Raw genomic sequence first — 11372 nt, forward strand, 5'->3', positions numbered from 1 at the left:
AGCCCGAGACGCAAAAGGAGTGCGCGCCAGGAGGGACTGGCGTTGAGACGTGGGGGAGCAGCGCCCCCTGGCGAGCGATTTGAGGAAGCGCAGGCGCATGGAACGCTAATGGTTCACATTCCATCAATCTTGTTCCTTCATCCATCTATCCGTTTGTATACTACAGAAAAAGTGCTTTTTCCTGGGTGTCCGACATCGGACAGGTTTCCCAACTTGTGTATTTCCCCCCCTCACTTTACAAATAGACAGCAGCATTGACCTTTCATTGACTGTGTATCGATATTACTTGAAAAGTTTGAAGACTAGAAAGCCCTTGGTTTGGATTGTTGAAGACGGTTATGAACGAAGCAAGGCAAGGTCTCTGTTTTTATGAAGACTTATACCTTAGGGGTGGAGGCAATATCCAACTAGGAAAATACGCAAGGTAAACTCTAAGGGGAGAAAATCCTGACATTGTGATAATCATGGTGAAATGAGATTTGCTTTAGAGTGAATGAGTGAATGATCCTTTTAAAAATGCAAACCCCAACTCTGGCTGACCAGTGCAGTGGAAAGACATTTATTTACACCATCTTGAACTATGTAGCATAGGATGACCTTTTATATTTGTTTGTTTGTGAGCCCAGCCTTTAACAACTGAGCCACCTCTTCTGTCTTGCTATTATACGTGTTGCTGAGGATCAAACCCAGAGCTTTGTGCATAGTAGTCAGGCATTCTACCGGATAACTCTAGCAGTAACTCAGTTTTTCAAAAGTTTATTTTATTTTGGGGCATGTGCACGTGAGTGTGGGTATGTATGGGCCACCATGTTTATCTGAGGTCTGAGGACAACTTTTAGGAGTAAATCGTGTTCAGGAGTGGAACTCCCATCCTCAGCTGGCGAGGCAAGTTCATTCTTCTTATACGGGGTCTAGCTATGTAGCTGTTTAACTTGGGCTGCCCTTGACCTTGAACTCATAGCAGTAGTTCAGCTTCTGTGGACTGAGAGCTACTGGGATCTCAGCCTCCTGGTGTGCAGATGTCCATAACGTAACACAGGAGCTCTCTTTTCTCTGCTGATTCCTGGCTGTGGAACAACATGGCATCAGGAAGAAACTGCTCCTCCACACATCACCTGACAGTCTGGAGACAGCAACTCACCGTCCTCCGCAGACGTGGCAGAATATACTGTCGGCCACAGAGTTCATTCTACCTTTTAGGAAACCCCTTGACTGAATGTGTGGTGGGGCCGGAGAGTTGAGCCCGTGTGGGAACGGACACACCAGAATTGTTTCAAACTTGTTATCTTCTCTGAGCCCCATACATCTCAGGTGGGTGTAATTAAACCAGCCGAAGGAGGCAGAGACTAAAAGAAATTAAGAAATTACCTGAAGTAAGAAAGATTGTGTGTGTGTGTAAGCGGGGGCAGCTATGAGACAAAAAAAGAGAGATGCTGGATCGGAATGGACCCAGGCTAGTCTAAATCCAAAGTCATGGCTTAACCAACTCGATGAACTGCTTTAGGATCTCTCTCAGGTACCAAATGGCGTGTGTGTGTGTGTGTGTGTGTGTGTGTGTGTGTGTGTGTGTGTGTTTGTGTGTATGTGTGTGTCCTTCACCACTTTCACCTCTGTTGTCCTCACGTGTTCCCCTGTTAGCAAAGACAGCAGGCAGGTCTCCGGCTTTACTGCAATGGCCTGAAGGTTAAATGAGGGACAGGAGTTGTCCATCATCCTATAAAGATGCTTGCCCATTAGCCTGACAACTGGACTTCCATCTTGGAATCCACATACTGAAAGGAGAGAACTAACTCCAAATTGTCCCCCCCCCCAGCTCCTGATAAGGTGTATACATGCATGCACGCACCCACGTATGCACGTGTTAGATCAGGGGACCTGATCTGTCACTCCCTTCCCCTCCCGCTGCTCTATTGTAAGGCTGTTAACAGGAATTTGTAAATAAATATGCTGTTGCATTTCTTAGCCAGGTCCCTTAGCTCCTAGCTTTGTAAAGGTTAAGCGATGATGTCGCCTCTTTCTCTCCGTTTTCTCTGGCTGTTTTGCTCTTGGTTTTTTTCTCATTCTCTTTCTCTTCCCCTCCCTCCTCCATAGCAACTCTTTTACCCATTTACCGTAAGCTAACCTCCTTAGTATTTCTATGATGGCCTCTTGTCAGCACTGTTGAGATGCCTCTGGTGTGATCCTTAGTGCTCGCAAATCTCCCCCACCGTAAGGCCTGACTACGGCCTAGGGGTGTGTGCTCACCCTCTTTAGTGCTCATAGTCAGAGGGTAATTTTAAATCAGCTCCGTCCCCAGACCAGACCACTAATAATCTTTTCTTCTTAACAAATAAATGGGGTATTTTGTTTTTCGAGACAGGGTCTCTCTGTCTAGCACTGGCCTTGAACTCATAGAAATCTGCCTGCCTCTGCCTCCCACACCACCTGGTAAGTAAGTGTATTTTTTTTAAAAGGGACTTGTACAAATGTCTAACCCATTATAACCAGTGATTCAGTCTTTGGTGACTGATTTTATTTGATCAATGGGTATTATGTGGGGTAGGAGAGATGACTCAGTGGTTTAGAGCACTTATTTTGCTCTTTCAGAGGACCAAGATTCAGGTCCCAACGTCCACATGGTGGCTCACAACCATCTGTAACTCCAGTCCCAGGGGATGTGACCACCTCCCCACTGCACAGGCATGCATGTGGTACACTATGCGTGCAGGCAAAACACTCATACATATAAAATCTAAAGAAAAAGAACATTAGTGATCTGGAGATCAGAGAGCAATGTTAGAGGGTAGGGTTTTTTTGTTTTTTTTCCCACCTTGCTTGTTTTCTCTGTTTTTGAGGCAAGGTCTCATTGTCCTGGCTTCTGCTTCCCACTCTGCTGTCAGAGTGTTCTGACTGGGATTACACATGTACACATGTAAATGGCCAAACCTGGCTTGTATGTGGGTTCTGGGGATCAAATTTATGGTGTTAGGGTTGAGTGCTGTTACCTGCTGAGCCATCTCACTGGCCTGGTTTTCTAAATTCTTTTTTTTTTTTTTTTTTTTGGAGCTGGGAACCGAACCCAGGGCCTTGCGCTTCCTAGGTAAGCGCTCTACCACTGAGCTAAATCCCCAGCCCCGGTTTTCTAAATTCTTAAAAACAAAGAAAACCAAACCAAACCCACAGAGCCCCGGTAGCTCTGGTGCCACACACCTTTAGTCTGAGCACTCGGGAGGAAGAGGCTCGTGGATCTCTGTGTGTTTGAGGCCAGCCTCGTCAACAGAGTCAGACCATGTCTTTAAAAAACAAAACAAAACAAAACAAAACAGAAAGCTAGAAACCTAGAAACATTAATTTTATAGGGATACGTCATCATTTAATCGCCCATTTCCCGCCTTGGGGAACATTTAGGTAGTTTCCAATCTTTTCCCATTAAAAATAATACTATAATTTGTTTAATCTGTGTTCTGCATATGTTGGCATTTGTAAGATAAAAATTCCTAGAAGTCCAACTATCAGCGTATGAGCAGATGAGTCTGTTTTGACCTTAATAAATACTAGCAAAGTGTTCTGTATAGCAATTGTCCTAGCTTAGCTTCATTAGCAAAGTGTGGAGTGTCAGCTCTTTACATGGCAAGATCACAGTGTGTTATGAAGTGTGTACACGTGGGCACTTGTGTGTTGGTGGGAACCCAAGCTCTCACACAGCAGATGAACTTTTTATTGCTGTGCTCCATCTCCAGCCTTGTCCAGTTTGTTTGTTTTATTTTGTTTTAATCCTTGCCAGTTGGGTAGGTTAAAACTGAAAGGCATCTAGACCTGTAATCTCAGGAGTTCAAGGTCATCATCCTCTGGGCAAAAGATGTTCCAGTCCTGCCTGTATTACAAGAGACCCTGCACGTATTAACTAGCAGCCCTCAAAATTTAGGCAACACAAAACAATAACAAAACACCACAGAAAAGCAACCTTTCATTGACTGTTACTGTGAGTGGAACTGAACAATTTATTATGCTTTTAGTTGTGGTAAATGTTCTGATATTGCTTGTCTTTTTGTTGGCTTTTCTATTCAACTTCTTTTTCTTATTTTTTAAAGATTTATTTGCCGTTGTCTGCTGATGTGATGGCACACGTCTTTAATCCTAGTACTTGGGAGGCGGAGGCGGGCAGATCTCTAGGCCAGTCTGGTCCACAGCATAAGTTCTAGGACAGCCAGAGTTGGACAGAGAAATCCTGCCTTGGAAAACAACAACAACAACAACAACAACAACAACAAAAACGTGTATATGTAGGGGGTTGCTGGTTTTTATTTTAGTTTTTTATTTTTACTTTATTTCTTTGTTTGTTTGTTTGTTTGTTTGTTTTTTCAAGACAGGGTTTCTCTGTGTAGCCCTGGCTGTCCTAGAACTTACTCTGCAGACCTGGTTGTCCTCAAACTCATAGAGATCTGCCTGTCTCTGCTTCCCAAGTGCTGGGATCAAAGTCATGCACCACTACCACCCAGCTTGGAAGACCTTGAGTGCTACTTACTGTTGTGCTCTAGGCAGTTTCATGAAATATTCCCTTACTTAGGAAGATTTAGGTGGTTTCTAATTCTGAAACTATTGTATAGTGCAGCAGACCGGGCACTGATTTCCTTATATCTGTTCTTGGCCTCCGCCTTCAGTGATGCCAAAATTGCGGATGGAGTAGACCACATATGCCCCATGTTTCTTGCCAGCACTAAAAATCTGCTTCAGTGATTTCAGACCTCCTTGCCTCCTGATCATCTAGGAAGGGCATTTGCGCTGAGTTCTTGACCTCAGTGGATATAGAAGAAATGACAGGCACGGAGTCCCGTGGGCCAGGCTCACTTCTTAATTTGGAAGGACTTGGGCCTTCTGGTATGAACCAATGAATGGTTCCACTCATTCCTTCCTTCCTTCCTTCATTCATTCATTCTTTCCATCAGTCACTGTTTGCCAGGGATTGAACACACAGGCTGGAACATACAGGAACATAAGGTACCCTTTGTTCCCAGCTGAGCTTGACTGATCCCCAGCCCTGCATGTACCTGCTAGTTCAGTGCTGCATGTCCATGGGACAGCCATGGCTTTGGCAGACCTTGCTCTTCCTTGTCTACTGCCTGTATCCAACCCTGCCAGTCTCTTCATCCTGACAAACGTCCTCAGGACAAACCAGCATGTGTTACATAGCTCACCTCCTAAGTTACTACGTCCCTTACAGTTACTTATCTCTCATGTTTGAGATCTGTCTTCTCACTGGAATGTCAGCACCATAAGGACAGAGATTGGGGTCACCTTCCTCCTTCCTTTCTTCCTCTTTTTCTTCCCAGCCCTTCCCCCAGCCCCTATAAAGAAACATTCATTCTTGGCTAAAAATAAGAGAAATAGGAAATAAAGCTGGGCTTGGTGGCACACCTCTAATCCCGGCACTTTGGAGGTAGAGGATCTCTAAGAATTTGAGGCCAGCCTGGTCTACACATTGAGTTCTGGGACAACCAGGACTAAATAGAGAAACCTTCTCACTATGTAGACCAGAATGACCAGTAATACCTGTCTCCCTGGACTGAACGAAGTTAAAGGCATGTGTCACTGTATTAGGCATCATGGCTGGCCTTTTAATACATGACAATTTCCCCGTATAATGGCTAAACCCATCTCTATCACTACTCTGTCTGTCTATCTATCTATCTAACTATCTATCAATCTATCTATCTACCACAATGAATTTAAAGGTGTATTGTATAAGAGGGAGGACTATACTTTTCCTGCCCATCCCCAAATTCTACCACTACTTAATTTTTTTTTTTTAAACAGGGTTTCTCAGTTTAGCCTTAGCTGTCCTCTCTCTCTAGAGACCAGGCTGGCCTAAAACTCTCTTGAGATTCATCTATCCTAGCCTGAGTGCTAGGTGTGCACCGCTGCAGCTGAGCTAAAAGTGATATTTTTAAATTTTATTTTATTATATGTATGGGTGTTTTACCTACATGTTTATCTGTGTACCGTGAGAGAGCCTGGTGCCTGCAGAAGCCAGAAGAGAGCATCGGATCTCTTGAAAGTGCAATTACAGTTAGTGACTCCATGTGCTTCTGTGTGGATGCTAAGTGTCAAACCCAAGTCCTCTGGAAGAGCAGCGAGTACTCCTGATCACTGAGCCATCTCTCCAGCCTTGGCCACTACTTTTAAAAACATGCTGACTTTAGATGTATTTTCAATGTTCAATGTATTTGTATGTGTGTCTGTGACTCTATGTCTGAACAGGTCCGCGGAGAACATCAGATCTCCTGGAACTGGAGTTACAGGCAACCGTGCATCTCTGGATATGGGTGCAAGGAATCAGACTTAGTCCTTTGGTAGAGCCACAAGTGCTTTAACCGTTGAGTGATCCCTCCAGCCCCTCTACTACAACTAGTGACCAGCAGACTGAGTGGAACCATGAGAGAAGAGTGGCAGAGGAGAGCCTGAGAAGGCCAGGAGAGTGGGAACCAAGAGTGACTGCCAAGAGGCCAGCTCAGCCAAAATGATTGAGTTATATAGGAATCAGAGGAGCTGAGGGAAGGATAGGGTCTTAAAGCCCAGTTACTGGGCTGGAGAGTTTTGGGTAGCGGGTAGGGTTTGCCAGCTAGGAGGACCCTATAGTAGGTAGATGGCAGCCAGTGTCCACCTTGAGATGTTAAAAGGCATCTCAGTCTTTTGTCATGGGGTTGAGACCTAACAGTTAGCACCGGACAAAATCTTATTCTTATACTGGGCATGCCTGTACCCTCAGGACTCAGAGGCAGGGTCTTGCTGTGTTGCCCAAGCTGGTCTGGGACACACGGGCCTACCTTAAGCTCCTGAGAGCTGGGACTGTAGGAGAGCGCCACCGTGCCAGGCTTCTTCTTAGTCTTTGGTGTCCTGAGGATATTCTCCTGAGAACTGCCTGTTTTCACTTTTGTCATGGTTTCAGTATGGTTGGTCAAGGGAGTGGCACTATTTAGAGGTGTGGCCTTGTAGGTGTGTCACTGTAGGTGTGGGCTTTAAGACCCTATCCTAACTGCCTGGAAGTCAGTCTTCCACTAGCAGCCTTCAGATGAAGATGTAGAACTCTCAGGTCAGCCCATACCATGCCTGCTTAGAAGCTGCCATGCTCCCACCTTGGTGATAATGGACTGAACCTTTGAAGCTCTAAGCCAGCCCCAATTAAATGTTGTCGTTATAAGACTTGCCTTGGTCATGGAGTCTGTTCAAAGCAGTACAACCCTAACTAAGACAACTTCTTTTTTTTTCTGTTGAGTTTTGTCCTGTGTCACACAAATTTTTATTTTATTTTTTAAATCCTCATGGCTGGGCATGATGGTGCATGCCTTTAAATCTCAGCACTTGTGAGGCAGAGGTAGATGGATCTCTGTGTGTTCAAGGCCAACCTGGTCTACAGAGTGAGTTCCAGGAACATCAGAGCTACACAGAAAAACCCTATCTAAAAAACAAAACAACGGGGCTGGGGATTTAGCTCAGTGGTAGAGCGCTTACCTAGGAAGCGCAAGGCCCTGGGTTCGGTCCCCAGCTCTGAAAAAAAGAACCAAAAAATATATATATATAAATAAATAAAAGAATAAAAACAAAACAATAACACAAACCATGTGTCTGTATGTCTGTCTGCCAAGAAGGTTTCAGATTCCTTGGAGTTACAGGTGGTCATAAGCCACCCACAGAGGTGCTGGGAATCAAACTCAAGTCCTAGCAGAAGAAGCCATCTCTCCTCCTTCCACAGGTTCTCTTTCTTTTATTTAAGAATTGTACATTCTGATTTCTGTTTGTTCCATGTAAGTACTTTACCCACATCGTGTATTGACAGGGGCAGACAGGAGCAGCGGCTGGTGGTTACTCCCGTGTTACTGTTCTCACTTGGGCCTTCTGTAAGGCCTCATCTGTACAAATGTTACAGGCTTCTGACAGCCTAGGAAGAAATGATACCTTAGCCTTTTCTTATGGCTGACATTATAGGTTCCAAGCAGGCCTGAACTGTATACGTTGCTCAGGCCTTGACAGTATAGGGTGTTATAGCTCTGGAGGTCTAGCAAGTCGAGACTCCTTATTAGAACTTGACACTGGCCACAGCTCTTGGCTTGGGGCTGAGACATTTGGCTTCAAAGACTTCACTGCTCTCTGGAACTCTTCCAGCACCCAGGGCCTGCGGTCTCTCCTTGAACTGCTCAGTTGCTTCAGCTGTTGAGCAGCTGGCAGCCTAACCATCTTTGCAGCTGGCCTGTTCAGTTGTTGCTGCCACTGCCCCTCCACTGTGCCATCATGCCACACCATCTCTGTCACTGCTGCCATGATGCAGTCTCTGCTGCTTCAATTTTTGTGTTCTCAGCTCAGCCCACACCAATGAAGGTAGACAAGAAAAGGCTGTTCAAGAAAGGCCTCTTCTAGGCCTACAGTTACAACACCAGGGGAGGCAGTGCAGGGAGGACCTTCTGGTCCATCCATTAGCACTAGCAGCTTGCTTATAAGAAGGGGTATTTGTCCAGTCACAGTGTGCCTCTTCAACAGTCACATAAAGCCCTCTGCTAGACCATCAGGGGCAGTGATCTTCTAGCCTGGGTGACAAATGGATACAGGGTCATCTAGAGTTCACTGAGGCTTGTGATAGCAAAGTGTTTGGTACAAATGGAAACAGCCCTGGAAGGCGCTGCGCCTTCAGGAAGCAGAGTAAGCGGCTATGACCACAGTCCTATAACCTTCTCATGGCATCTGTGTAGTGTTTCAGAACTGCTGGTGCTGGTGCAGGAGCATTCCGGTCATTTGACTGACAGTTCTTTTACTCACAGAAGCCAGGGTATCAGGGGAGAGTCCAGCGGTTGCCTGCAGTTTAGGAACTCAAAGTAGCAACTGCCCTTTGCTTATTTATAGGAACTCGGACATGGAGAATGCTCACAATAGGCACTAAGTGAAGGGCCATGCTCACACCTTTAAGTTCAGTTCTTAGGAGGCAGAGGCAGGCAGATCTCTGAGTTCAAAGCCAGCCTGGTCTACGAAGATCTGATGGCCTCTGCCTCCTGAGTGCTGGAATTAAATGGACGAGCCACCATCCCCAGCTAACCTTGGGACCTCTTATAAAGAGAAACATTTAATTGGGTCTGGCTTACAGTTTCATACATTTAGTCAACTAGTGTCAGGACGAGAAGCCTGGTGGGATGTAGACAGAGATGGTGCTGAACAGGTAGCTGAGATCTGCAGGCTGAGGAAGAGAGAGACACTGGACCTGGCTTGAGCATTTGAAACCCCAAAGCCCACCCCCAGTGATGCACTTACTCCAATAAGCCCCCCCCCACCTAATCCTTGTCAGGTAGCACATTTGAATGACCAAGTATTCAAACCTAGGAGGCTGTCAGGCCATTCTTATTCAGGTTTAGAGCTTGTACTTAGGGGCAGAAAGGACCCAGGCGTAGTTTTTAAACAAAATCTCAATTGTTCAGTTTTATCAATGAAGACGTGGGAGCCAAATGCTGAGTGAAAGCCTGCTAGCTCAGGCAGAAAAAGTACCCAGCTATTTGACCTTGCTCCTCAGCCAACGTCCCAGAAGGAATGCCCTTCTCTCCTGATGTTTTAAGAAACCTTCCCCAACTGGATGTCCGTCCCTTCTACTTTCTATCTATTCTGTCCTCTCGACTCCCTCTTATTCTCTACGGTATTTTCTTAATAATCTTATGTTCACTTCCTGTCAACTGGTTGCTTGTTCCAACTCTCAAACTATGGTTGATTTTGTTTAATCCTGTTAACAGTATCCAAGCAGAAAGCTCTTGGATTAAAGGCGTGTGCTAAGGCTGAGCCACACTTCAACAGCAAACAGTTTTCCCAGTAAATTAAAAAAAAAAAAAAATCTCTGGGTTCACAGCGTGATCAAATATCCTGTAACACCCAAGTTTGGTTTCTAGCACTCCTATTGGGTGCTCACAATCACCTGTAGCTCCAACCCCAGGGGCTCTGCAGGCCCCTGCACTCACAGGTACACATCTGCCCAATGTACCCAATTAAAAATTAATCCTGCTTTTTTTCCCCTGCCGCCGCCAAGTTCCGCGGAGGCGGAAGCTCGGGTGCGTTCAAGATTCGGCGTCACCCGTAATCCACCGCCATGGCCGAGGAAGGCATAGCTGCTGGAGGTGTAATGGACGTCAACACTGCTCTACAAGAGGTGCTGAAGACCGCCCTCATCCACGATGGCCTAGCACGTGGCATACGCGAAGCTGCCAAAGCCTTAGACAAGCGCCAAGCCCATCTCTGTGTGCTTGCATCCAACTGTGATGAGCCCATGTATGTCAAGCTGGTGGAGGCTCTCTGTGCTGAGCACCAGATCAACCTGATCAAGGTTGATGACAACAAGAAACTAGGGGAATGGGTAGGCTTCTGTAAAATTGATCGAGAGGGGAAACCACGGAAAGTGGTTGGTTGCAGTTGCGTTGTAGTTAAGGACTATGGCAAAGAATCTCAGGCCAAGGATGTCATCGAGGAGTACTTCAAATGCAAGAAATGAATAAATAAAATTTTGGCTCAAAAAAAAAAATTAATCCTAAAGCCGGCTGCTGGTGGTGCATGCCCTTAATCCCAGCTCCTTGGAGGCAGAAACAGGTGGATCTCCATGAGTTCAAGGCCTGTCAGAATGAATTCCAGCACAGCTAGCTTTACACAGAGAAACCCTGTTTTGAAAAACAAAACAATCAAACAAAAAGTCTTAAGAAAGGAAAGAACTTCATCTGCTTGCCATCTTGGGAACTTTTGCTATGTCCCACCCTGCTTAGAAGTGCTAGGAGAGGGCTGGAGAGATGGCTCAGTGGTTCAGAGCACTGACTGCTCTTCCAGAGGTCCTGAGTTCAAATCCCAGCAACCACATGGTGGCTCACAACCATCTGTAATGGGATCTGATGCCCTCTCCCGGTGTGTCTGAAGACAGTTACAGTGAACTCATATACATAAAATAAATACAGCTCTGGGGGAGATAGATTTCGAGGGAGATGGAGAGAGAGAGAGAGAGAGAGAGAGAGAGAGAGAGAGAGAGAGATGGAGAAGGGAGAGGGAGAGGGAAGGGGGCTTAGGGGGAGAAGGAGAGAAAACAAAAATTCTCCAAAAAGCTCAGCCCCAGAATCCTGATATCTGTTCCAAGCGCTCTCACCTGAAGTCACCAGTCCCCCCTCCCCCAGCATAAGCCAAGCATGTGATAGATCATTTTCTTTTGCCTACAATCTATTAAAAAACTCCATCAGAGTCTGCCCTCAACATTTGCAGGTCTGGTCCCCTGAGGCTGGTGAACTTGCCCGGGAGCCCATCCGAATAAACCTGTCTATTTCTTCAGCAGAGAAAACCGACTGACTATCTCATGAAGTGGGAACTTGAGGATTCTTTGGAAAGTTGGTTAG

General features: G+C 45.9%; 1 protein-coding gene across 1 annotated transcript; it reads left to right on the forward strand.

Annotated features, from left to right (window-relative positions):
* Positions 1-10015: 10015 nt before the first annotated feature.
* Positions 10016-10522, forward strand: LOC116900705 (40S ribosomal protein S12-like). Its single transcript, XM_032902408.1, has one exon. It carries the CDS (start codon positions 10094-10096, stop codon positions 10490-10492), a length of 399 nt encoding a protein of 132 aa, XP_032758299.1. The 5' UTR covers positions 10016-10093; the 3' UTR covers positions 10493-10522.
* Positions 10523-11372: the final 850 nt, after the last annotated feature.

This window comes from Rattus rattus, chromosome 5 (genome assembly GCF_011064425.1).
Source record: "Rattus rattus isolate New Zealand chromosome 5, Rrattus_CSIRO_v1, whole genome shotgun sequence".
Taxonomy (NCBI): Eukaryota; Metazoa; Chordata; class Mammalia; order Rodentia; family Muridae; genus Rattus; species Rattus rattus.

Coding starts and splice junctions, on each gene's coding strand:
- LOC116900705 (XM_032902408.1), top strand. CDS start 10,094: ATGGCCGAGGAAGGCATAGCTGCTGGAGGTGTAATGGACGTCAACACT.